Raw genomic sequence first — 25,372 nt, 5'->3', positions numbered from 1 at the left:
TCTGGGAGCAGTTTAGAAGAAAACATTGTTCATGTATATAAATACACAAACGCCCAAATAATTAGTTCATTTAATGAATGCTATTCTCTGTGTGGCTTTTTCATCTGACAAAGATCCTCCCAGCTCTGTCAGATGCTTTCATCTTCATTTGCCGTCTTTTTCTTCCTTGAGAAATTTACTGTAAATTGAGAAGGGGAGGGAAATCCTGGCTTTGGTGTTTAATTGATTTCTTTGCTTTTTCCTATGTTTTTAAAACATTTTTTGACTTTTCTTGCTTCTACTGTTCAAAACGTGGCCAACTTGCCTCTGCATTTGAGGCCTTGGGATGGCTCATTTACCTGTGTTTTCCCTGCTTTTCCTGGCTCAGTCTAAGTTATTACTGTCTCGGCAAGAGACTTGGGGGACTCTCCTTGGGCTAAGCAGAGTCAAGCTTGGATAATACTTTGATGGAATTCTTCTGGAAAAAGATCAGGACCTTAGCCTGGGCTGGAAACTTGGAAAACACCCCGGAAGAAAGCTGGAAGAAAGCTAAAGGCAATCTAAGTCAGAACTGTGGGCAAGGACTGTCATCTGGACTCCAACTCTAGTCTAGGGACATCTATGGAGATTCCCAGTCATCCAGGCCATGGTTGTCCCAAAGGTCCTTTTTCAAGAGACAACTGGACTTTCTAGTTTTTCTTTAAAGACATTTCGCTTCTCATTCAAGAAGCTTCTTTAGCTCTGACTGGATAGTGGTGAAATCCAATTTTTTTTACTACAAGTTCTGTAGGCGTAGCTTGGTGGGCATGGCAAGGGAAGGATACTGCAAAATCCCCATTCCCTTCTCAATCCTGGGGGAAGGATATTGCAAAATCTCCCTCCCCCCCGCCCCAGCCAGAGGTGGTATTTGCTAGTTCTCTGAACTACTCAAAATTTTTGCTACCGGTTCTCCAGATTCTGTCAGAACCTGCTGGATTTCACTTCTGGACTAGATGGTGAGGGAATGGAAAGATTTATCTAGTCTAGGGAGCTTCATCACGGCCCCCGGCAGCTACCTCCGGTTCTACCTCTCCTTCAGGAAGGCGCAAGAAGAAAACACACGATCCCGAATTGGATTTCCCTTCCTTGACAGCAAGAGGCAAGAAAGGGAGACCATGTGGCAGCTTCGGCTGCTGCTCCTTGCAACTTGCGCGGTGTCTCTGATAGGCCATTGGGCCAGTCTCTGCTGCCGGGTTGTTTTTTTTGTCCCTCCCCCCACCTTTTCCTCTTTTAGTGGCCATAGGGAGACGGGAAATGATCCCGATGGGAGAACGTAGACGATTCAAGGACTGAACAGAGAACTTCGCTAACATAACAGTTGATCTGCGGCCGGTTCCCGCCAGGATATAACCAAGTCTTTTGGTCCTAGCCCCGAAGAGCCTCGAGTTAAGTCCCTCCACAGCGCCGGGACGGCACTGGCTCAGGCGGGAGGTGAACTCCGCTTGCCTCCGTAGCAGGAGGAATCCCAGACTTTTTCCTCCGTATCTTGCTATTGGTCAGGATAAGCCAGACAGCCCCGTCCGGCGGGCCGCCCACTCGAGCGAGGCGGGGCCACGCTCAATTTCATTGAGGTGGAGAAAAGTAGTCGCGGCGTCGGGCGGGAGCTTCGCAGCGAGGAAGGCGAGCTCTCCTGGCCCCGGTGGCTCAGGGTGCGTTCGCTGCTCGGCACCTTCGGACGCTTCCCGCGATGCCTCCTGCCTAATTCTTGGGAAGACTTTGGGGACGCCTCGCCCGGAGCGCGCGGCTGCCGTCCCGAGTTCTGTACTAGGCGGCTCTTCTTACGGCCGGGAATCTCTCTGGCTCCATCCCGGGTGGACGCGGCCGGCTACTATCATGCGCCCCTTCGGACGGCTGGAATAGCGAAAGGCAGCCGTCGGCACCCAGCCCCCGCTGCCAATGCCGGCCAGGGCAAAATGGTTGTCAAGTGAAAAAACTTCTTTTTTCAAAAAAAAGAAAGAAAGACTCGCTTTGCTGCACAAACGAAGCGCTTTGATTGAAAACTTCGATTGGCTTCGGCAGTTGTTGGGGATTTGACTCTCTCTTCTTTTGAGGGGTTTTTAAGCCGAAGCCCGAGGGACAGGCGTCTTTGCTCTAGCCCTGAAGGAGAGCGGACCCAAGAAAGTTGCCGGTGCCGATTGACATTGCAAGCGGACGGCTGTCTTTCGTTTCTCTAAGGCTCCTCTTGGTCCGATCTCCTAGCGATGGCCACGGAAGTGGTGTGTGGACTAATCTTCAGATTGCTCCTTCCCATCTGTCTAGTCACTGGTAGGTGAAGTTTGACTTGCGTGGTTATGAATTGTGTGGCTCGACTTTTTTCTTTCTTTCTAGAAACAGGTTTCCTTGGTATAACCGGGACACGTCGTGCACTTTGGAATTGGTTCTCTGTAAAAATAGGGCACCTTTTGCTTTCTGCCGAAGAATGGGATCTACTGTATTTCCCTTCAAGAGATTGTGGGTATACGGAGGGAATGGCTTCATATGTAGCCTTAAGTTCTTTTTTAAAAAAACTTTCCAAATGATTTTGACTTATCTGATGTACATGGAATTAAATGGACATTTAATTCACGTTCAGAATTCATATTAGTTTTACGTTCCTCTGTTGAAAAAGTAAACTTTTATTAAGTTAAATATACATGCTTTCAGGCAAATGGGTAAAGATTATATTGGCTCTGTTGGCACTGTATCTATAAGCAGGCATTGACAATACAGTCACCTACATAATTTTTTCAGAGATAAATACATTAACTGTGTATTAGCCCAGATGAGTAGAGAGGATTGCAACCTAAATCTGCATAAAGATTTCACATTATTTGTTGACTTGTGTTGCAGTGTATGTAGATCTGGGCAATTTCTAATGAAGCAGGCATGGAAGAAGCCTCTAAATAAATACATTTGTAGGACAATATCCCCCATTGATTCAAACAGAACATAATTGTTTAATAGAATAGAATAGAATAGAATTTTTATTGGCCAAGTGTGATTGGACACACAAGGAATTTGTCTTGGTGCATATGCTCTCAGTGTACATAAAAGAAAAGATATGTGCAATTGAGAAAATATTCTTAGATGGAATACATATTTAAAAGTTTTATTTTGTTTAATTGAAAATTTACTTAAAAAAAAACAACTAGACATATATTAGAGAATGAAATATATTTTTCCTATCTCCATTAATTTGTATGATAATTGCAATTATTTTAGCTAATAGGTCATTAATTGTGGATGACAGTAATTTGTGCCTGAACTTTGGAGAAACAGGAAATGGAATGAATGAATGAATAGTTTTAGATTTTTAGGTTGCAGCACACTTGATATGCAGTAATCCTATTCAATTCAATCCTTTGCAGTAAATATTTTTAGGATTACTGTAAAGTGTGTGCCAAACTATAAATTCTGTGTTAGAGCAAATAAATCAGTCTGTTGGATCCAGCTACTATATTAATTTATTAAATAACTGTTTATTTCATCTACTAATTGTTAAGTTAAATTGAAAAACCATTGCTTTTAGGTATAGCTTCACATTCAGCTACAGCTTCACATGTGGAATGCTTTTGTTTATTGGAAATTAGGTTGAAATCAGTTTCTTATGTTTGGTTTTTATTTATAGTTTATGTCTCAAGATATTTGTCGGTTTATTAGTGGCTTGGCTTAAAAGTTGTGTGGGTACATTCCACAAACCTGGAACTTGTAATTATAAATCCAGTTTAGATTCTCTGTTCTGTTTCGAAGTGTTGGTGTCTTAGATATATTGCCTACATGATTTGGAGACAGTACTAAATTACTTTGAAACAAAACAGAGTACCTAAACCTTTTCAGAAAATGTTTTGGCACAAATTTCTCTGCCAACAAAAATACTACTGTATTAGGTGGATAGACCATATGATTAAGAGGCAACACTAAGAAATGTTGGTTGGAAAATCTATACAACTCACTGAAAGTTGTCTTCTGTGAGCTGAAGAACATATTTCATGTACAAAAACATGTAACAATTATGGGACTACCATTGAACGTAAGGGTATTTTTTTCTAGTGGATGATCTAAAGTTACATATCAAGAGAACTAATTCTAGCTTTTTTAGTTCAACATCCTCAATATCTTTCATTTCATTTTATTATTTATGTATCTAATTTGTGTAGCTGCACCTCTCATAAGCAAGTGACTATGGGTGTCATACAATGGTTTGATTCTACACAGGGTCACAAAGTGGAGGTTAAACTTCCTGAGCAGATAAGATTAATATAGTAATCTGCATGCTCTAGACAAGGGTAGAATTTGGAAATGGCACCACATATCATTGACTTTTCATTATTTGAGAATCCTAAAATAGAACAGGACAGTGAGAACTATACTGAAAATCACATAGTTTCCCCTTTTTATAACAATAATGACAACTTTAGTGCAAAGATGACTAAACTCAAACCTCAATCATCTACTTTCCTAACATAGTTTGGTCAGTAGCTGAGTTCCTACATCAATTTAAGCCATAACGTTGTACTTGATAGTTTCAGCTTTGCTTATTTTATGAAGCCAGCTATTAAGATTTGGGAATCACAAATAGCAATTATGAATAAACTGCGTTTCTGTAGATAGTTAAACTAATTATGATTAAACAAATCATAGTACAGTGAGTGAAACGCCAGTTAAGAGGGCAACTTTGTTCTTATCTACCTTCAATATTACCCAGGCACGGTAGTAATTAAGCAGTTGGACACTAGATGAATGCAAGATCTTTGTCAGCCTTCTGTGTAGTGAGAAAATGAACTAGTGTGCTGTCTGATCTTCAGAGAGCTCAGGATCTCTGTCTAACATAGAAGTAATCTGCCTGTGCGGCACTGTTATGTTACAAAAGCTTTTTCCTCTTTCTTAAATGGAAGGGACTGTGAGCAACACAAGTACTTCATGGTTCAAGCATGAAGAATCATTTGAGACAAAAGTATGCTTAAGAATGATTTAGCGTATCCTTAAAGCCGAGCATCTTCCGTAATCTATGCCTACATCCTCTTCTGCTTCAGATTAAGAGATTGCAAACCTTGATATTCTGGATTTCATTACAGCTTTCTTAATTCTGTTCACTTATGGAACTCATCCCATATATTAAGGGCTTTCAGCATTTTAAGCAGCCCGATGAGCTTGTCAAGGCTGATGCCTAGGTTGCAGTGCTTTTATGCTCCACAAGTACCTCTAAATCAACATATTTCAGATTTTCTCGTAACTCATAAGAATTGGAAGCTGTCCAGAGCTGCCCACTCGTAGGATTGGTCTTAATTATGATGGTTGCTATATTTATTATCTGGGAAATATTGTAGCTGAAGCCCCACAGACTTCATTCACCTTGAAAAAAGTAGTTTACCTCCCATGTCCTTTCTTTTATAATAGAGGATTTGTAACATTGGACCATTTTGAATAACCTCAAAATGACCCTTTCCACTTCCTTTTTGACACTTTCCCATCATTTTTTGAAAATACTGATTTGTTATGTTTTACTTACAAATAAATCAGTACAATTGTTGGTATCTTTGAACTATGCCAGTGATAAAAGATTTTTTTCCCTACTGTCTGGCTACTATGAAGTGTAGCCCCTTGCGAATTTTATAGATAGATATACAGGTTACTGTAAAGCAGGACCTGAGTCTATAAACTTTGGACGGTCCAGGAAGTGTTTTCCCTTTGTGTAACTTATTGATGTTCTCATGACTATTTATCTAGTTCTTAACTTAGTTCTGTAGTTACACATTCTTGAGGGTGGAGTGGGAAGATGGGAAATAATAATTCTTTTCAGGTGAATATACTGTCATTTTCTACCATGTAATTCAGCCTGCAGGATATTTCAAGATATGATTTACATCTACTTGTCTGCTCAGGCTTTTTGAGTAGTTCAAGAAGAATAAATAGAAAATGCAAGAATATTTGTAAATGCAAATTTATTCCTAGATTTCTGCACAGTGATAAATATGTCCAGCTTGTTGATGCGGACTTTCATTGTGAAAATTTCTTCTCAAAAGGTTCCTGGGAGTCTCTAAATCTGTTCTCATAAGAATCCTGTTGATTACCATTGCTTTTCTTAATGCGTACAACTTTGATATGTTATTACATATTGATCTTTTACCTTAATGAGAAAGAGATGAGTAGCTTTTTCACATGATAAGCAGAGGCAGCTGTCTATTCTGCACAATGACAGATGCATCACAACATTTAAACTTCAAGCTGTATTTATGCATCAAATTGTAAATGATATTTAGTTTTACAGCTGCACGTCAAATATATGGCAATTCAATCTGCATCGTAGATCAGGCCAACATTTATATATTATAATAATTTAATCCAACTATCATTATGGAAAATGACGTATTTTAAGGCTTGTTACACTATAAAAAAGTCTTAAGTTGCTCCATAAGATTTGGAATTGAGTTTCTAAGATATTGTGTGTTTATAAAGGTTTCTTCTGGAGACCTAATTGTTGCTTTTTTTTTTAAGAAAGCGAATTGATATTTTCTTACTATAAATGCAGTTTCATTCTAATGACCATTTTACAACTGACCTGAGAGCCAGTTTGGTGTAGTGGTTAAGGCATCAGGATAGAAACCAGGAGACTATAAGTTCTAGTTCTGCTTTAGGTACAGAGCCAGCTGGGTGACCTAGGACCAGTCATTATCTCTCAGCTGTAAAAAGAAGCCAATGGCAAAACCAAATCTTGCCAAGAAAACTGCAGGAACTAGTCCTGGCAGTCACCCTAACTAGATGGCACAAAAAACAAAAGAACTCCTTTTGATCTGGTGTAAGAAGTTGAAAATGTCACATTAGGAGATAACATTTAAAGATCAACCCTGGATATATGCTGTGATAAAGGTTACTGATTTATTACTTCAATTTAACATTGTTGGTTAACGAATAGATGCAAATTTCTATTATAGCTATATTGTCTGTGAAAAAAACATGCTTGTAAGCTAGGAAATGGATAACAAGATGACAGGAGAATAGCCAATTTTCTGTTATTTTGAGCTTTGTCAGATGTAAGAAAGAGATGTTTTCACTTGTGGTTGACTTATGGATCATTGGTCTGAGGAAAACTTGAACAGAATTTTGTTAGGCATATTTTATATTGGAATCATTGGATTTTTAAAAAAGATTAAGGAATCTGGCTTGTTTAAACATTTATGAGAGGAATTTTGGAGATCCTGAAATTTGCAGCGAACAATGTTAATTTTTTGTTAGTTGCGAAGTCGTGTCCGACCCATCGTGACCCCATGGAAAACATTCCTCCAGGCCTTCCTGTCCTCTACCATCCTCTGGAGTCCATTTAAACTCATGCCTACTGCTTCAGTGACTCCATCCAGCCACCTCGTTCTCTGTCGTCCCCTTCTTCTTTTGCCCTCAATCTTTCCCAGCATTAGGCTCTTCTCCAGTGTGTCCTTCCTTCTCATTAGGTGGCCAAAGTATTTCAGTTTCATCTTCAGGATCTGGCCTTCTAAAGAGCAGTCAGAGTTGATCTCCTCTAGAACTGACTTGTTTGTTTTCCTTGCAGTCCAAGAGACTCGCAGGTGTCTTCTCCAGTTCAAAGGCCTCAATTCTTTGGCGCTCAGCCTTTCTTATGGTCCAACCTTCACAGCCATACATTGCAACTGGGAAAACCATAGCTTTGACTATACGCACTTTGGTTGGCAGGGTGATGTCTCTGCTTTTTAGTACGCTGTCTAGATTTGCCATAGCTTTCCTCCCCAGGAGCAAGCGTCTTTTAATTTCTTGGCTGCAGTCCCCATCTGCAGTAATCTTGGAGCCCAGGAAAATAAAATCTGTCACTACCTCCATTTCTTCACCATCTATCTGCCAGGAATTGAAAGGGACGGATGCCATGATTTTAGTTTTCTTAATGTTGAGTTTCAAGCCAACTTTTGCACTCTCCTCCTTCACCCGCATCAAGAGACTCTTTAGTTCCTCTTTGCTTTCTGCCATTAGAGTGGTATCATCTGCATATCTGAGGTTGTTGATATTTCTTCCGGCAATCTTAATTCCAATTTTTGATTCATCTAGCCCCGCCTTTCTCATGATGTGTTCTGCATACAAGTTAAATAGGCCTTGCCGGACTCCTTTCCCAATTTTGAGCCAATCAGTGGTTCCGTGTCCAGTTCTCACTGTGGCTTCTTGACCCACATACAGGTTTCTCAAGAGACAAATAAGATGGTCTGGTACTCCCATCTCTTTAAGAACTTGCCACAATTTGTTGTGAACCACACAATCAAAGGCTTTAGCATAGTCAGTGAAGCAGAAGTAGATGTTTTTCTGGAACTCCCTAGCTTTCTCCATGATCCAGCGTATGTTGGCAATTTGATCTCTAGTTTCTCTGCCTCTACGAAATCCTGCCTGTACTTCTGGTAGTTCTCGATCCACATATTGCTGGAGCCTAGCTTGTAGGATTTTAAGCATAACCTTACTATTATATATATATAGTATATATATATTATATATATATATATAATATATATATATATACATATAATATACTATATACTATATATACTATATATATATACACACACACACACACACACACTATAATATATATATATATATATATATATATATATATATATCTATATATATATATATAATATATATATATATATATATATTATATATATATAATAATATATATAATATATAATATATATATATATATATACTATATATACTATATACCTTACATAACCTTACTTACTAAACAAAAAAAACAACAATGTTAATTAGAGGGACACTAAAGTTCCCTTCAGTTCCTTGAAGAAAGGAAAAACAATAAGAATAATCTCTTTTATCATAAGAGATAAGATATTGCTGTTTGAATTATTTCAGGGTTTTTTTCCAGAATGATGTCCTCTTTTGATCTGTTCCATAATGCTTGGAACAATTTTGTATGGCTTGTTCTACTGCAGGATTGCAACATCCCTGTTGAGGTGGTGGGTCTTGTAAAAATGAAATGTTTACTGATTTATTCTCGACATATTTGATATTTCTTTCCATCATCTTAAAATTATTAATTTTGTAGTAATTTTGTAGTGCAGAGCATGTGTCTATGATGGTTTCGAATATATAAATTAGTTTGGCTTAGAAAATAAACTTAGTTAAAGACTCATTTTTTTCAGATGTGGATCACAGAATGAGATACGAATATCATGACAAAAAAAATCCTCAACACTAAAAATCTAGTGATAGAAGCCAGTTCCATATCAATGCCAAATGTGTATGTCGTTTAAACCAGTATTTTGCTTATGCTATCTGTGTATTTAATCCATGATGAACTGATCTGAACTAGTCTTTTAAACAACCCAACAAGAACAACATAAATCTTGTCAACATTTTGCTTAATTTATGTATTATCTTGAGCATACTAATTATTGGTTGTATCATCTTATGGCACAAATAAAGAGAACATTTTAGAAGCAAAGACACAGTGTTTGGATGTAGTCAACATACTTTTTGAGCCTCAAAATGATTTGCTTAGATCAGCCTTTCTCCAGCTGGGTCTCTTTCAGATATGTTTGGCACACTTATTCAGTACATAAAATACATAACAACATGCCATTTTGGCATCCGCTTTAGGTTGAAGAAATCCTAGCTGATTTAACTTCTTGCTTCCGACGTAAAATAAAATGGCAGATGTCTTCATCAATTAATTTCAGAAAAATCTTCATGGGAGAAAGATTTACTAAATTATAGTTTGGCTCTCTGTGTGCGGAATTTAATAAAAGTAGAAACTGGAAATTGCTAATGAGAATGGTAGCTGGTATGCAAGCAGCCGAAAGTTACACACATTGTTTGGTTTCTATATAAGGAGAAAAAAAAGCCTAATATATTTTCTTGGGATGAAATCCCAAAGGGATTTAAAATGAATAAACTTTAATTGGATGATGAGCCAAATATCCATCCAAATTAGTTCGTATTGGGTGTCATGGCAAATTATGAATATTGAGGACATTTTGAGAGGAAAATGGCGTATGCTTTTATCCTAGTGCAGTGTGAAGATAGTCACATATTAATTAAGATAATCAAATTAATTTATATTAATTTAAAAAATAAAATATTAAGGTAATTAAACATAACGTGGCATATCTGTGTAAACAAATAATTTGGTTTGAATGACAATGTGGAATTCTATTATTAGAAGTTTGCAGTTTTTTCTTTTCAGGCTTCCAGAAAATTTCTGAAGATTTAGATTTTTAAACTAAAAGAAAAAAGGTGTCTAAGTATTGATTTTAATTATAACTCCTCTTTTTGTTAAAACTAGCACCTCAAAAAGATCACAAAACTCAGTAAGCATAAGCTTCAGAACTATCCTGTTTTTATTGATGTTTCTTTGGATGGCAACAAATAATGAGATAATTTTGAGCAAGATACTATGCTTGCAAATTTGCGTTAAAGACAAATGCATGTTTGAATATCTTATATTTTGAGTTGTTGGCTAGTTTCAGTACTGTGTTCTGAAAAACCTGCTGGATGTAATTTCTGTTCAAGGCAATACCTCTTCTTAATTTTATAACTTAGTTCGCCATAAGGAAAGAACACAAACTTCCTGTAGTGCCATTCTTGGGTGGCATAGCAGGGATGTAAATTAAATAAATTCCTCCTAACCCTTAATTCAAGAAAATCGCAGAAATAGCTAGCAGGTAAATGGGGTACTTGTTTGTTCCACAATCCTGAAATTGTTTCTTCAAATTTGCTGAAAGCTCTGATGTAATATCGGATTCTTATTTAGTTTGCATTTCTTTGAAATCTAGCACTTCAGAGTTCAGAGGTGTTATACATATAGATCTGTGCTTATTTATTATTTGGGCAAATCTGAGAGTAAATTATGTGGCATGGTATTTGCATTGCGTGTCTTTCAGAGATAGAGAGCTTGTTCAGATAATGTTTTCTTAGACTTGTAATTGGGGAATACCTTAATGCTCCCTGGACTTTGAAGAAACAGAACAGAAAGAGTATTGATGCCTTTGAAATGTCATGTTGAAGAAAACTGAAAAATATCATAGGCAGACAAGAAAACAAATGAATAGAACATTGAAGAAAATCAACCCACAATTCTCGCAACATACAAATGACTAGAATCAAATTATTGTACATTGGACATATTATGCCAAAATCTAGCTCTCTGGAGAAGGCATTAATACTGGGAAAGGGAAAGAGAAGAAGAGGACAGCCAGCAGCCAAGCAAATGGACTTAGTTATAGTACTGATGGAAGCACAATTCGAAGACCAAATTACTGGGTTAGGAGAGATCATCAGGGATAAAATTTGTCTCTATGGTTGCTAAGAATTCACATTACTTGATGGCACATAATTAATCAGACAAATCAGTCAGTATGACTGATGGGGAAGGTGAAGAGGGGAGATTCTATTTTAAATGAAAAAGTGTTTTCCCAATTTCCAAGAAGCAAAAAAGCATGTTTCTTTGATATAGGTATCATGATCAAGAAAGTAGAACATTAGGTATGTTACTTTTGAGAACCCACAATTAGTTAAGTGGGTAGTTTATTTGTTATGTGTAGCTTTAATTTCATGTACATGGGGAACAAGTTAGAAAAATTGCTTTACTCTACAGTAGTGTTTCTTAACCTTGACGATTTTAAGAATGTGTGCACTTCAACTCCCAGGATTCCCCAGCCAGCATGAAGAATACCCAATTTTAGATAATTTACCCCAGTCTAGGAAGCATTGCCTTCAAGAATTTGCCTTCATTCTTAAGAAAAACTAATCTACAGAAATACATATTTTTGAAGACCAGGGAAAATTATCTAAAATTGAGTATAAGTGGTTTTTTCTTTGGGTAATGGGTGTGTGTGTGTCATTACCCAAATCACAACTGGGACATTTAAATTAACTTAAGGTGTTTTACCTATATTAGGTAAAAAAGACTTATGGATAAGTGGTTTTGGGTAAATGAAGGAAAAAGTTTGGGAAGCACTGCTTTAAGTGCAATTAATGGCCAGCCTAACCTTTCTTAGCTTATAGATAATTTCAACTTGAGACTAAATTTGGAGTTATGATGGCTGGCAGCTCCCACACTCACAAGATTGCATTTTGGCTGCTTGGCAACTAGCGCACATTTATGGCAATTTGCATGCCATGTTCACATGACCACAATTTATGACTATTTTGCTGGAAACCAGGTTTTAATTCTGGTTTCCAGCAAAAAATATCCATTGTGAACACATTGTGAAGCAAACAGCTGTGGAGTTTGCTTAATGACTGCAGCATTTACTTTGTGACCTTTGCATTTGCTTAAATGACTGCTGCTAACAAGGTTGTAAAATCAGATGTAGTCATAAGGTGAATCACTTAATGACCAGCATGATTTATGATACGATACGGACTCAATTATGCTCATAAATCGAGGGCTGTCTGTAGTGATACAGCATAGCCTATAAATATAGAATGATATTCGGAAATGCAAACAAATGGAAGGTGAGAGAGGAACCCTAGTTTAAGGCTTAACTTTTAGTAGCAATTACATGTATTAAGCTGTTACTGAGCTCTAAACTACTTACAGTGCATCAAGAAGAAAACATTTGTCCTGAAATGTTTTGATATGTGAAACTCATTAGTTGTTTTTCAAAATTATAGTGCTATGCTGTTTTTTAATTTGTCTTTTATGTTAATGAATACATTCTATTATTGTTGGAAGTATTGCTTTTTATTTTATTGTTTAAAAGACTGAGGATCTGTTTCATCAACAAAATATATAAACTCCTTCGAGTATTAAAAAGCCTTTTAAAACTGTTTCAAATGATTTAAATCTCTGAGGATTGGATGCTTTATCTTGTCTGCATGGAAGTGTGAATGCAGGTGTTTCTGCATAACAGAGATATCCATGACTGTATTGGCTAGTAGATTAGCAAAAATTGAACTTACAGGAGTATCATACAAGTTGACTTCAGTGTTATTCTTTTTAAATTTAATCACGCAGAAGATACATACAATACAAATGGCTGATTACTTCAGTCTTCTTCAACCTGGTACCTTCTGTGATATGTTGAATTTTTGGGCAACATAGTTGAAATTTGAGAATGGCACTAGATTTGGAAGATAAGTTATATACCAGTGATGGCTAACCTTTTTGACGCCATGTGCCAAAAGTGAGGGGCCCGTGAGGGGGGGGAGGGCACACGCATGACCACACCCATAATTCAATGCACCCCTCCACGTACATGCACCCCGGAACTTCCCGGTCCCACCGGAAGTCGGCAAACGGGCTGTTTCCTGCCTCCAGAGGGCCTCCAAGGGGGTGGGGAATGCCATTTTCGCCCTCCCCAAACTCCTAGAAAACCTCTGGAGTGAAAAACTGGCCTTCCCCACCCCCCAGGCCCTCTGGAGGCCAGAAACAGCCTGTTTCCTGACTTCTATTGGGCCCGGAAGGCCCGAAAATCAGCTGGCCGGCACGTGCATGTGCACTGGAGCTGAGCTTGGCAATGCTCACATATCCAACAGTATGGCTCCACATGCCACTTGTGGCACATGTGCCATAGGTCCGCCATCACGGTTATATACAGTTATTTTCCATTTCCTACTTGAAGCAGTAAGAAAACTGCTGGGCATTATACATCAAAGTTCATTAATTTGAATGTGTGAATTTGCAATCTTGCATCAGTCATCACTTGTTTTCTCCTATTATACTGTGTGATTGCCTAATAATGTCAAACAAATAGGGACATGACAAACCTATTGTGTGTTCTATCCAGGCTCCATGCCAGAAAGGCTATCATCTGAAGTGGAAGCAATCTCTCCTCATGTTTTGGTTAAAACTTAATGAGCACAGATACATTGATAGAATTATTTACTCTGTAAGGTGCTTTTAATGATAGTTTATAAAGAAACGAAAGGCAGATATCTATAAGTACTCATCCTTTTCTACTTTTTCACAATGTTTTTCATGTAATTTTTAAAAATGCTATATTTAAGGGCTTTATTACAATGTAATAAAAATATAACCAGGAGTACTTACTTTATCTAACAGTGTAATATTAAGAAGTCTCTCTCTACCTCGACATCATTGCTTTTCAGTTTTTTATCTGTCTCTTGATCTGTTTCCAATATGGTTTGTTTTTCTGTTCTGCAATTGCCATCCGGTTTTCAGGATTTTTGTCTTAGATAGATTTATGTTTTAAATTATAAAACTAAAATACATTATTAGTTGCATTCAAAGTGTCTTAGTGCCTGACTCTGTAAATTGCAGTTGTTTAGTACAACAGAGTAGATTAGATGTTCTCCCAAAGAGAGACTTTCCTGAGGAAGGGCAAAGTAAAGGCAACAAAAGAGAGATTTTTTTTAAAAAAAGTCCCTTCTTGTTACTCAATGCATCATCCATCCATCCATCCATCCATCCATCCATCCATCCATCCATCCATCCATCCATCTATCTATCTAAAGACGCTGGTCATTAAATATTCTTGCAGCTATTAAATAATTTAGGGCCTAAACAGTAGTTAACAGAACAGAATCATTTCTGGAACTATAAAATGATAATTCTAGCCCCAAACCTCAAATTATGAGCAAAACTAAAAGCCACTAAGACTCAGGTATAAATCCTGTGGTGTGACGTTGCTGTCATGTGACGTATCGTGACATTTCCCCCCTTTGCAGACCTGGGGTGGGTGTGACCTGCATGCGATGCATCTGGCTGTCAGTTTGACACCCCTGCACCAAGAGATACAGTCCTTCTGATAATACAGTCCTACTGTCCAGTCCGGTTCTTGTTCTTAATAAGTTAATTAATGAACACTGTAATTCTGAGGCCTTTTAGCAAACTGGATTAAAAACAGACTTAATATGTACAATACAGGCTTCTCCAAATTTGAGCCACTAATACATGTTCAATTTTTTTGCTCTAAATTGTAAATTTTACAAACTGATGATATACATCAGTCTCAGAAAGTCTTAAGAAACGACTTCATCACAAGCTTTGCTTAACAGTTGTGCTTCCATTATTGTACCTGCACTAATCACTCTCTCTATATAGATAAATAAATGTAAAATACAAAGGGCAAAAAAATTGAATATAACATACAGATGGATCAATGGGAGACTATGTGGAAGAAAGGATTATATTTACACTGAATTATTTATTTATTTATTTATTTTATTTATTTATTTAATCAAATTTTTATACCGCCCTATCTCCCGAAGGACTCAGGGCGGTTTACAGCCCGATAAAAACACAAATATAATACAAGATAAAACACTAATTAAAAAACTTATTTAAATAGGCCAAAATTTAAAAATTACAATTAAAATGATAAAACCCCATTAAATTAAATTTAAGATTAAAATTCTAGTCCAGTCCTGCACAAATAAATAGATGTGTTTTAAGCTCACAGCGGAATTATAAGCATGAAGAAAACTTCTATAAAATGATGTGCAGCTGGTACCTGATACCAAATTGTCAAAAATGTATAATGGAATTTCAGATATTTGTTGGAAATGTAACCAAGCTGAGTCTATATTTTTTTCAATTTTGATGAACAATCTGGAAGATATTGGGATCAAATATGTATTTTGATCCAGAATATTATAAAAGTGAATGTTCAATTGAAACCAGAGACTTTTCTTTTGGGATAATGCAAAAACAACTTGAGAGACCTTATGGAGCTTTGTTTTTATATATGGTGACTGTAGTGAGACGTCTATATGCACAAAGGTGGAAGAACTTACAATGGAAGAATGGTTGGCGAAGTTGATGTAATTGGAGAAAATGATGAAATTGACAACTTCGATTAAAGATGATTTTATTTTTACTTGGAAACAACTTTGACTTTTACAAGAAACTAAAAGAAATAAAACTTTGATTTTGGGATTTGATGACTAGAATGATATGGCATTATAGAAATAATGTAGATGATTGTTAACTTTAGAATAAAAGATCGATGTATTTTTTATCTATATCTGTATGAAAGAAAGAAAATTCCTTTACTTTTTCTCATTCTTTCTTTCTGTGCTTTCATCTTGCTTCTTTCCTTGACTTTTCCTTTTAAAAAATCTTTTTCTTCTTGCTTGTTTATCTTTTCTTCTTGTTTTTTATTTAATAAAGTTAGATTATTTGTTTATTTATTTATTTTTATTTAATGGATTAATATAGCTGCCTAACTCATGAGTGTGACTTTGGCTGGCTATCAACTGATTAAAACAACAAAAATATTGACAAAGGATAAAAACCTATAATATTCAATGAAGTTAAACCCAAACAAAACAACCAACACCTGCTGGCTCATCTAAGTCCTGACCCCCAAATCCCAGAGCATGTTGAGGACTTCAATGCTTTGTGAAAGTCTGGCATAGTTAAGACCAATCCATTCTTAGAGCACATGGTGTTCCAGAGGGCAGGTTCTATGACAGAAAAGGTACATTTCTTTTACTCTATAAGATGACATTATGTAATTGAATGAATGAAGAATTATGGACCTAACTGACAGATAGGAAAGATGTGGCCCAGATAACAAGGGTCCATTCCTTGAAGACCTTTATAGGTGAGAACCGGTATCTTGAATTCCACCTGGAAGTCCAATGAAAGCCAGTCCAAGTCATGGGAAAAAATTGTAACATGGGTGTACTTAAGTTACACCTTTAACTGCTTATACAACTGTTTTTGGGCCAATACAGCTTCAAGATAGTCTTCAAAGGCAGCTCCATATAGGGCACGTAGCAATAATACGCAATCCCTAACTTCCTTCAGAATAATGGGTGACATTCACTAACAGATTTGTACTGTTTTAGGCTGTCCTGAATAGATCTCAGAATAAAAGTTTGGTAGTTGAATGGGAGAGGAAAAAATACATATGAATACTAAGGTACCATAGATGAAGCTGTTGGAAAGAAAATCTGGTGCTTTGTTAAAAAAATGGAGATTTGGGTTATTATTGAAAGGAGCAGTGTGAATAGCTTTTAGCTTTGTGTTTGGTTTCAGTTGATTAAATGGAGGAAACAGTCACAAAGGTTAGTGAGTTTTTATAATTTTACATAATAAATTTAACTGTATGGTTTGTGAGATACACATTTGCTGATGTGTACTTTTGATAATCAATTTTATGTTTTCCACATCTTCTCTTTGACCTTTATACTGTGTTTTTTTTTTAAACCCTCTCATGCTGATATGTTGTTCAATGTACCTCTTGTCTCGATGATTGAGTATGAATAATTCATGGCTTCAATCTATTTGTCTGCTCTCTTGGAGACCACATGCGAGATGTAGTCAGCTATATGGATTAAAGCACAAAAGCAATCCATCTCCAGAGAATGCTATTCTTTTAACCATGGTAGGAAACTTCAGAATTATTTGTGAACTGCTTGTACAGCACATCAGGTTTCTACACTTTTGAAGAAATTCATTCCTTTCTGGAAGTTAAATATTTTTGTAAAAGGATATAGATAGAAAAAAGTTGCACAATTTTGTACAGATGGTTGGACCATTGACAGATATAAATAAACAGGCGTTTGCATAATTTGAGGGCTTCCATTCCTGAAATTATCGCTGTTGCTTAGAATCCTGGAGATGAAGTATATATACCTAGACGTTTCAAGGTTGGAACGCGCTGGTCTAGGAAGTAACTTTAAGGTTAAATAAAATATTTACGCAGTATGTGGTATAATTATTCTATTGGAGGATATATTTGTACCATGTGGCATGGCTAGTAGGTAGAAATGGTATAAATCAGAAGCAAGAAACAGTGGTACACTGGGGTAGATATTGAGTTTTCAGCTGTGAATGAGTATTCTAAGGGCAAAATAAACTAGAATAGCACAAGGATATATGGCACTTCTACAAGAGGTCTTTGCACTATTCCATAGCTCTGCCTTTGCACATATTCTTCTGTGATCAGCAGCCAAACTGATATATTTTTATTTCAGTTATGGTATACCGGTATATCCAATATTTCCCAAGCTTACTTTTTGTTTCTTAGTGGTTCTGAAGGTCTTTTGGGCCTCTGTTTTTTTCCATTGGGGACAATATTCTCTCATCTGACCTTAATAAATTCTGCTTAAGATCCTTAAAAGGAAAGCTCCACTTCACAGCGACCGGGGGAAAAAAAGAAAAAGAAGAACAGGTTGCTTTTCTTCCCCCCGCCCACCTCATGGTCAGACAAATGCAGAGCACCCTGTTGATTTCACTGTTTTGACTTTTTGCAGATCCTTGCAATGATTTGGCACTCAGAGGGAGCTGGAGTGAAACCAACAAGGGTTTTGTTTTCTCCTTCCCTTAGCAGGGGATACCAAGCGGCTTGGTGTTGTTGTTTTTTTTTAATTCTTTCCAACTCAGTGGAATGTTAGAAAAAAATAGTGCAAAAGGCCTTGGGTCTTTGCCCATCTGTCTGCCTGTTAACAGGGTAATTCTCTGAAATCTGAATAGAACACATTGAGATTTGGTGTGTGAGGAGAAAAAGGAAGATCAAGTTTGAAAATGGCCATGAGCTGGCCAGCATAGAAAAAAGTGTCCCAGAGCATCCCATTGGGAGAGGCAATTGGCTTGAAGTGTTGGGGACTGCTTCTTTCTAAGCTCTCTTTGTCCTCCTCCTTAGTCCCGTGTATGCCGCCAACCCTGGGCTTCCCAGTATAAACATACACACAAAGACACACAATTGTGATATTGAGGGACAGCATAAATCCCCACGTGCATAGAAATGCAACACGTTACACATAAAAAATACAATGTCTCCTACGTCCAGTGGTGGGATTCAGCTAGTTCGCACCTATTTGGGAGAACCGGTTGTTAACTTTCTAAGCAGTTCAGAGAACCGGCTGAAAGAAATCTTATTTTGTTTTTTTCCACTTTACAGGGCTAATCCTGTAAGGAAGGCAGGAAGGAAACATTCTGGTGTTGTTTCTAGCCTAATCTTTATTGCCCTGCTTACAGAAACTGCCTCTCTGGTTAACCCTTATTACATTGTAACAGTTAAGGCTAAGTGTTAAGTTGGGCGCTTGAGACAGGAGCCAGGTCTATGTGAACAACATCTCTTTATTGTACAGTGAGAATCCAGCAAAATATATGGTGCTGCAGCTCTCTTTATATAGTTTCTTGGCCAGGGTGTCAGCCAATGATCTTTCAGCTTTTTCCTGCTCAATTTTCCCTCCGAAATTAGATACATAACACCCCTCCCTTCCCAGAAGACACTTAGACAACTATTTACATATATAATCATGCAAGTGACCAGGGCATTTCCTGATTCTAGTTGACCTGCGCAATTCAGTCTGAGGCGGGGTTTTGGGCTGGTCTGAGGGACTTTTTGTTTCTCCCAGCCCAGCCAATGGAATCTCCTGGATTTTACTATGGGCGTTGTTTTCTTCGGTTGGGGCTGGCTTCTCGAGAGGGCGGCGCTGGACACTGAACTCAGCAGATAAGTCCTCCAGCCACTTTGGGTTTGAGTTAGCTGTGGGGAGGTGGTTTTGTGAGTCAGGGACTGGCATTGTTGGATTGAAATCTGGCTCAATTTCAACGCGTTTTCTAAGTTGATCTATGTGTCTGTGCCAAACCCTTACATTACCTATTTGTACTACATACGATTTGGGACCAGTTACCTCAGCAATTTGCCCAGCTATCCATAGGGGACCGTCTGCATAGTTCCTTGCGAACACTGGTGCCCCAGTGGAGAAACTTCTAATTGCTTTTTCGGATTCCCTATATGTGTCCAGGGAATAATTTGGATGTAGCTGACCTAGAGCACAGTGGAGCCTTCGGCCCATTAACAGTTCGGCCAGGCTTTTCCCTGTGGCTGTACATGGTGTGCCATGTTGGGCAGCTAAGAAGATGTCGATTCTAGCCTGCCAATCCCCGGAACCTAGTCTAGCCAATGCTTCTTTGGCTGTCCCCACAAATCTCTCTGCCTGCCCATTACTGGCCGGATGAAACAGCATTGATAGGGCATGTTGGATCCCCATTTCTGCCAGGTATCCCTCGAACTGCGTGGCCATGAATTGGGGTCTATTGTCAGAAAACAATGTGTCTGGCAGCCCATGGGTGTCAAAGAGTGGCCGGAGTGTCTTAATTACAGCCTCCGCAGTGGTGGAATGCATCAGAATTATTTCAACCCATTTCGAATAGGCGTCAACAATCACAAGAAATGTTTGCCCATGGAATGGTCCTGCGAAATCGATATGAATTCACAACCAGGGGCCCTGGGATTTTTCCCAATCCTTGACTGGAGCTGTGGGAGCCAGGGGCCTCGATTCTTGACAGGGGGAACATTTAGCCACCCACTGGGCAATGCTGCTGTCCATTCCAGGCCACCAAACATAGCTCCTTGCCAACCTCTTCATCCTCACGATACTTGGGTGCCCCACATGCAACATTTTCAACACTTTGCTTTGCAGACTTAATGGTACAACAATACAATCACCCCACAATAGACACCCCCCTTGCGTAAACAGTTTTGTTTGCTTGGCTTGAAACGGTTTAAATTCCTCGCTCACAGAATCCTTCGGCCACCTCCTATGCACCCAGCCAATCACAGTATGCAATACAATGTCTTTAGCAGAGGCTCTTGCCACTTCTGCAGAAGTGAGAAGCCCTGAGTCCATAGCGTCAATGAGCAGGATAGGGATCTCTGGAGTCAGATCCTCCAGCAAGTCCAGTAACAGGCACCTACTCAGGGCATCAGCATGTCCGAGGCTTCGACCGGGACGATGAACGAGGTGGTAGGAATAGGCAGCTAGAAAAATGGCCCACCTAGTCAGACGGGGAGACAGGGCTGCTGGAGTGGATGGTCACCAGCCAAAAGTCCTAAGAGGGGCTGGTGGTCAGTGACTAGTTCAAAAGTTCAGCCGAACGGATATTTGTTGAATTTCTTGGCCCCTCCTACAGCAGCCAGGGCCTCCCTGTCCAGCTGGCTATAATTCCATTCAGTACTGGACAGTGTGCAGGAGAAATAGGCGATGGGCGCCTATAGGCCGTTCGGTAGTCTATGGCTCAAAACAGCCCTACACCAAAGGGGGACGCGTCACAGACCAATACAAGGGGAAGTGTCCCATTATACTGGATTAAAAGGCTGTCGGCAGACAAGAGTTTTTTTACAGCCGCAAATGCTTTGGCCTCTGCTTTGCCCCAAACCCAAATGGACTTCTTGGCCAACAAATGGTGTAGCGGTTCAGCAATTGTATCTTTGTCTCTTAGAAATATGGAGTAAAAGTTCAAAAGTCCCAAGAATGCCTGTAATTCTGCCCTGTTTTTAGGAGTTGGTGCGTTCCAAATAGCCTGTATCTTACTTTCAGTGGGGTGAATGCCTGTCCTGTCAATCTTGTACCCCAAAAATTCAACGGCAGGAACTGCTATTTTGCACTTGCTCAATTTAACTTGCAGTCCTGTGGCCCGATAAATGGTTAACACTCTCCGTAACCGGTCTCCCAGTTGTTGTTCGTCTGCTGCAGAGACTAGGACGTCATTGAAATAGGGGACTACCCCTGGAAGTCCTTGCAGCAGACGCTCTATTACACTTTAAAATAGACTGGGGGCTACGCTAACCCTGAACTGTAGTCTGGTGCATTTGAAGGCACCTCTATGGGGTACAATAGTCTATGCTTCCATGGTAGTACCATCTACTGGCAGCTGCTGGTACACTTGCACAAGATCGAGTTTAGCAAAAACCTTGCCAGGGCCCAGAGAGTGTAAAAGGTGCTGCACAATGGGGACCGGATAAGCGCTCTTTTGAAGGGCCTTGTTTAATGTCACTTTATAATGAGCGCATATGTGCACTGATCCATCTGATTTAATTGGGGTGACTATCCGTGTTTCCCATTTTACATGGTCCACTGGAATTAAGATCCCTTGTTGTATGAGCTTGTCTAGCTCCTGATCTATTTTTTGCTTTAGTGCAAAAGGCACTCTCCTCGCCTTCAATTTAATAGGGGCTACATTAGGGTCCAGACTGAACGAGATAGGGGTCCCCTCATACTTGCCAAGACAGTCGTTGAACACGTCCTAGAATTCATGTAGTAGGTCGTCCCTCAGGCTGCTTCGGGTGGCATTGATTCTGGTCCCAAAGCTCTGAACCAGTCTAAGCCTAAAAGGCTTGGAAGATGTCCACTGACCACAGTGAGGGGTAGATTTTTGTTGTGGTGGCCGTACTTGACCTGGAACATGCTGTAGCCTTCTACAGGGATGAGATTTTCCTGGTAATCTTTTAGTCTCAGTCGTTGGTGTTTTAGTTGATGCTTTCTTAAGCTTGGAATTGCTGTTTTGAATTCTGCCCAAGACATTATGGTGATGGATGAGCCAGTGTCAAGCTCCATTTGACATGGCATACCCTCTATTTCGATGGTGATGTGCATCTTCTTCTCTGGGGAGATGGTTGCTTGGCCAATTCTGGTCCAGAATGTTTCTGGCGTTTTGAATTGCGTGCCTTTCTGGTGCTGCCAGTTCTATCTTTTCTCCACTTTTGTGGCTGACCGGTTTGACTAGTGACTGCTGTTTGGTTGTGGCTGGATGGCTGGATTGCCCTGCACACCCTTGCCAAATGTCCTTTCTTGTCACATCATCTGCAAATGACATCTTTGAACCAACATGTTCATCTTTGGTGTTATCCTCCACAACTGGCACAGCCATCTTTTCGGTCCCCATCATTGCGTTTGTGTCTGTCTGTCTTGAAGACAGTCTCATCACTCTCATTGCCGCTGTTGGACTGGGTTGCTTCTCGATGTACTGGGGCCGATTCTGGAGTTCTCTGGGGTGGTCTCGGCTGCCTTAGTCAATGACTTGTGTGCCCTTGCTTCATTCAATGTGATATGCAGGGTCAGATTGGTTTTGGCTAGCAGCCGTTTCTGGAGGCCAATACTCTAATGCCGCAGATTAGTTGCTCTAGGAGCGCATCATCGAGATCTCGGTACTTGCAGTGTGTGGCGGCTTTGTGCAGGGCGGCCATGTAAGCACTGATCGGTTCTCTCTCACTACAGTCTCTGCTGGAACTCGTACCGCTGAACAAATTTGGAGGAAACCGGGGCATAATGTGCCCGTAGAATGGTCTCAAGACTTGCCATGGCACCGATTGCACTGGGGTCAGCTCTGATAGTGACTCAGCCATGTCGAAGACTTTGGGGCCGCAATGGCTCAGAAAATAGGTTCTCTTCTGATTATCAGGCAGGCCTTGAAGATCGTTAGCTTCGAGGAAGCATTCAAACTGCGCCATGTACAATCCCCACTTTTCTTTCGATGGATCGAATGGGGTTGGCGGCGTGTAGGCGGACATCATGCCTTTCGTGCTAGGCTATTTCTGCCCTGTCTTACTGGCCGGATTCGTAAGTTGTCAGCTCTTTTTGGTCTACCTGTCTACCTCGATCCCATCCTCGTCGCCAGTGTTAAGTTGGGCGATTGAGGAGACAGGAGACAGGTCTATGTGAACAACAGCTCTTTATTGTACAGTGAGAATCCAGCAAAATATACAGTGGTGCAACTCTCTTTATATAGTTTCGTGGCCAGGGTGTCAGCCAATGATCTTTCAGCTTTTTCCTGCTCAATTTTCCCTCCGAAATGAGATACATAACACTAAGCACCCATCAATGTGAGTGACGTTGAGTTGGCTACGCCCATATGTTCACATGACCACCAAGCCACACTGACCCAGCTGGTCATTAGGGCAGAGAACCAGTTGTTAAATTATTTGAATCCCACCACTGCCTACCTTCTATGTTCTTTTGCTATTAAAAGCAAAAGAAAGAAAGAATTTAAAAAGTCCTGTTTAAACTTTCTTTTTTTTACAAAAACCAACAGTTGCTCCCTGTTGAAGGTACAGGCATTTCCCCTCCCTACCCGAGGTGGGTCAGCAGATATTAAAGGCTTTTTTCCCAATTGCAGTGCCAGCAACCTTTAACGTCTTGCTCCCAGTGCTTGTCTTAGGCTCAGTGTTGTGTCTTGCCCGCCCTCAGAGCAGCCGGGGCCTTCTTACCTGCTCCCCAACACTGAGGAATGTATGCCTTCCGGCCCAAGTCCTGGCTCCATGCCCCCACAAACTGCAGAAGAAGGAGCATCTCCCTGCCCCAGCCCTGACTCCATGCCCAGGCAAACGGAGCAGCTAGACCCCTCCCCCTCATCCACAGCAGGTGAGCCTGAGGAGTGTTTACTCCCAAGAACAGCTGATTGGAGTGACCCTCGCATCAGAAGATTGGAGAGGCGGAGGCAACAGAGGGAAGGGAGGGGCAGGCCTTAATGAGTGCTGAGTCATGGAGCCACACCCCATGGCCTATATAAAGGAGCTACTTTCTGGCAGTCTCTGAGTCAGGCAAAAGTCAAACTTATCTTGCTGAAGTCACTTACTGGTCTCCTGCCTGCTCTGAGGACTTTGCTAGGACTTTGGGCAGAGCTGCAGAGGCAAGCCTGATTCGGATTTCCCGGACCCAGCCGTCAGCGGAGGAGTGGGACACGACACTCATCATGTTCCCTTTCCATCGTGCTTGGATGTTAGCAAAAGGGAAAACAGTGCTCACGTTTGCTCCAAACAGGCGAATGAAAAATTAGAGAATGGGAATTGTGTGTTACACAGTGGGAATTCCAGAGGTGTTCTCATTCAATCAAGAAGAGGAGGAACAGAGAACCAAGTTGAAGGATGAATGGAAAGATTTAACCTGGAATGAGACGTGGCTGGTTGAGAAACTTTTTTGAAGTTTCATATATGATTTCTCCACAAATGGCTGAAGTTCTGGAAATTCTTCCATAACTGTGCAGTATACATGCTTCCTGATTAGGTGATCCAGTTACCACATGCTCCTTTTGAAATTGTCAGGAAATCTCCTGTGGGTGGTAGTTATGATAACATAACAAGTTACACTATTTTATGCATCAGTGCACAAGTCATGTGTCACTGTGATCACACTTTGGGTGGGTGAAACATCTGTTTGGTCATCATCCTTGTGTGAATTCATATGGTGTAATTATACAAAGTTCTCAACAGATTAAGTTTCGGTTATCATGATTTTCAGTTATATCAGCCTGCCAAGGATTTTCAATCTTAAAGATAAGTTTTTAGCTTGTAGGTGTGTCAGTTTAGTGTGATGATTAAGGCACCAGGCTAAAAACTTAGAGCTCATGACTCCTACTCCCGTGTTAGACTTGAAGCCTGCTGGGTGACTTTGGGCCAGTCAATCTCTCTTAGCCCAGCTCCCCTTACAGGGTGGTTGTTGTGGAAAAAATAGGAGAAGGAAAGTATGTTGAATATGTTTGTCACCTTAAATTATTTGAAAAATAATAAAGGGATACAAGTAAGTAAAATAAATAAAAATATTCATGAGCAGTAGAAGTTCTTTTCTCTTACCTTCACAGGACTTACAGCATTTAGGAATGAAAAATACCTCTTTATGTTTCTTTATATTCCTTTAACTAATTACTTTAGCAAATATTTAA

The 25,372-nt window shown here is 39.6% G+C and overlaps 1 protein-coding gene across 1 annotated transcript in view; it reads left to right on the top strand.

Annotated features, from left to right (window-relative positions):
* The first annotated feature begins 1,609 nt into the window (after positions 1-1,609).
* Positions 1,610-25,372, top strand: part of PIEZO2 (piezo type mechanosensitive ion channel component 2) — a 213,804-nt gene continuing 190,041 nt past the window's right edge. Inside the window, exon 1 of the mRNA XM_058177593.1 lies at positions 1,610-2,283. Within this exon, the coding sequence (XP_058033576.1) occupies positions 2,220-2,283 (64 nt within the window). The 5' untranslated portion in view covers positions 1,610-2,219. The remainder of the gene's footprint in view (positions 2,284-25,372) is intronic.

The sequence above is a fragment of the Ahaetulla prasina genome, chromosome 3, assembly GCF_028640845.1.
Source record: "Ahaetulla prasina isolate Xishuangbanna chromosome 3, ASM2864084v1, whole genome shotgun sequence".
In the NCBI taxonomy this organism is placed as follows: Eukaryota; Metazoa; Chordata; class Lepidosauria; order Squamata; family Colubridae; genus Ahaetulla; species Ahaetulla prasina.
Note: the sequence above shows the minus strand (reverse complement) of the source record. Positions and strands in the feature narration are given on the sequence as shown.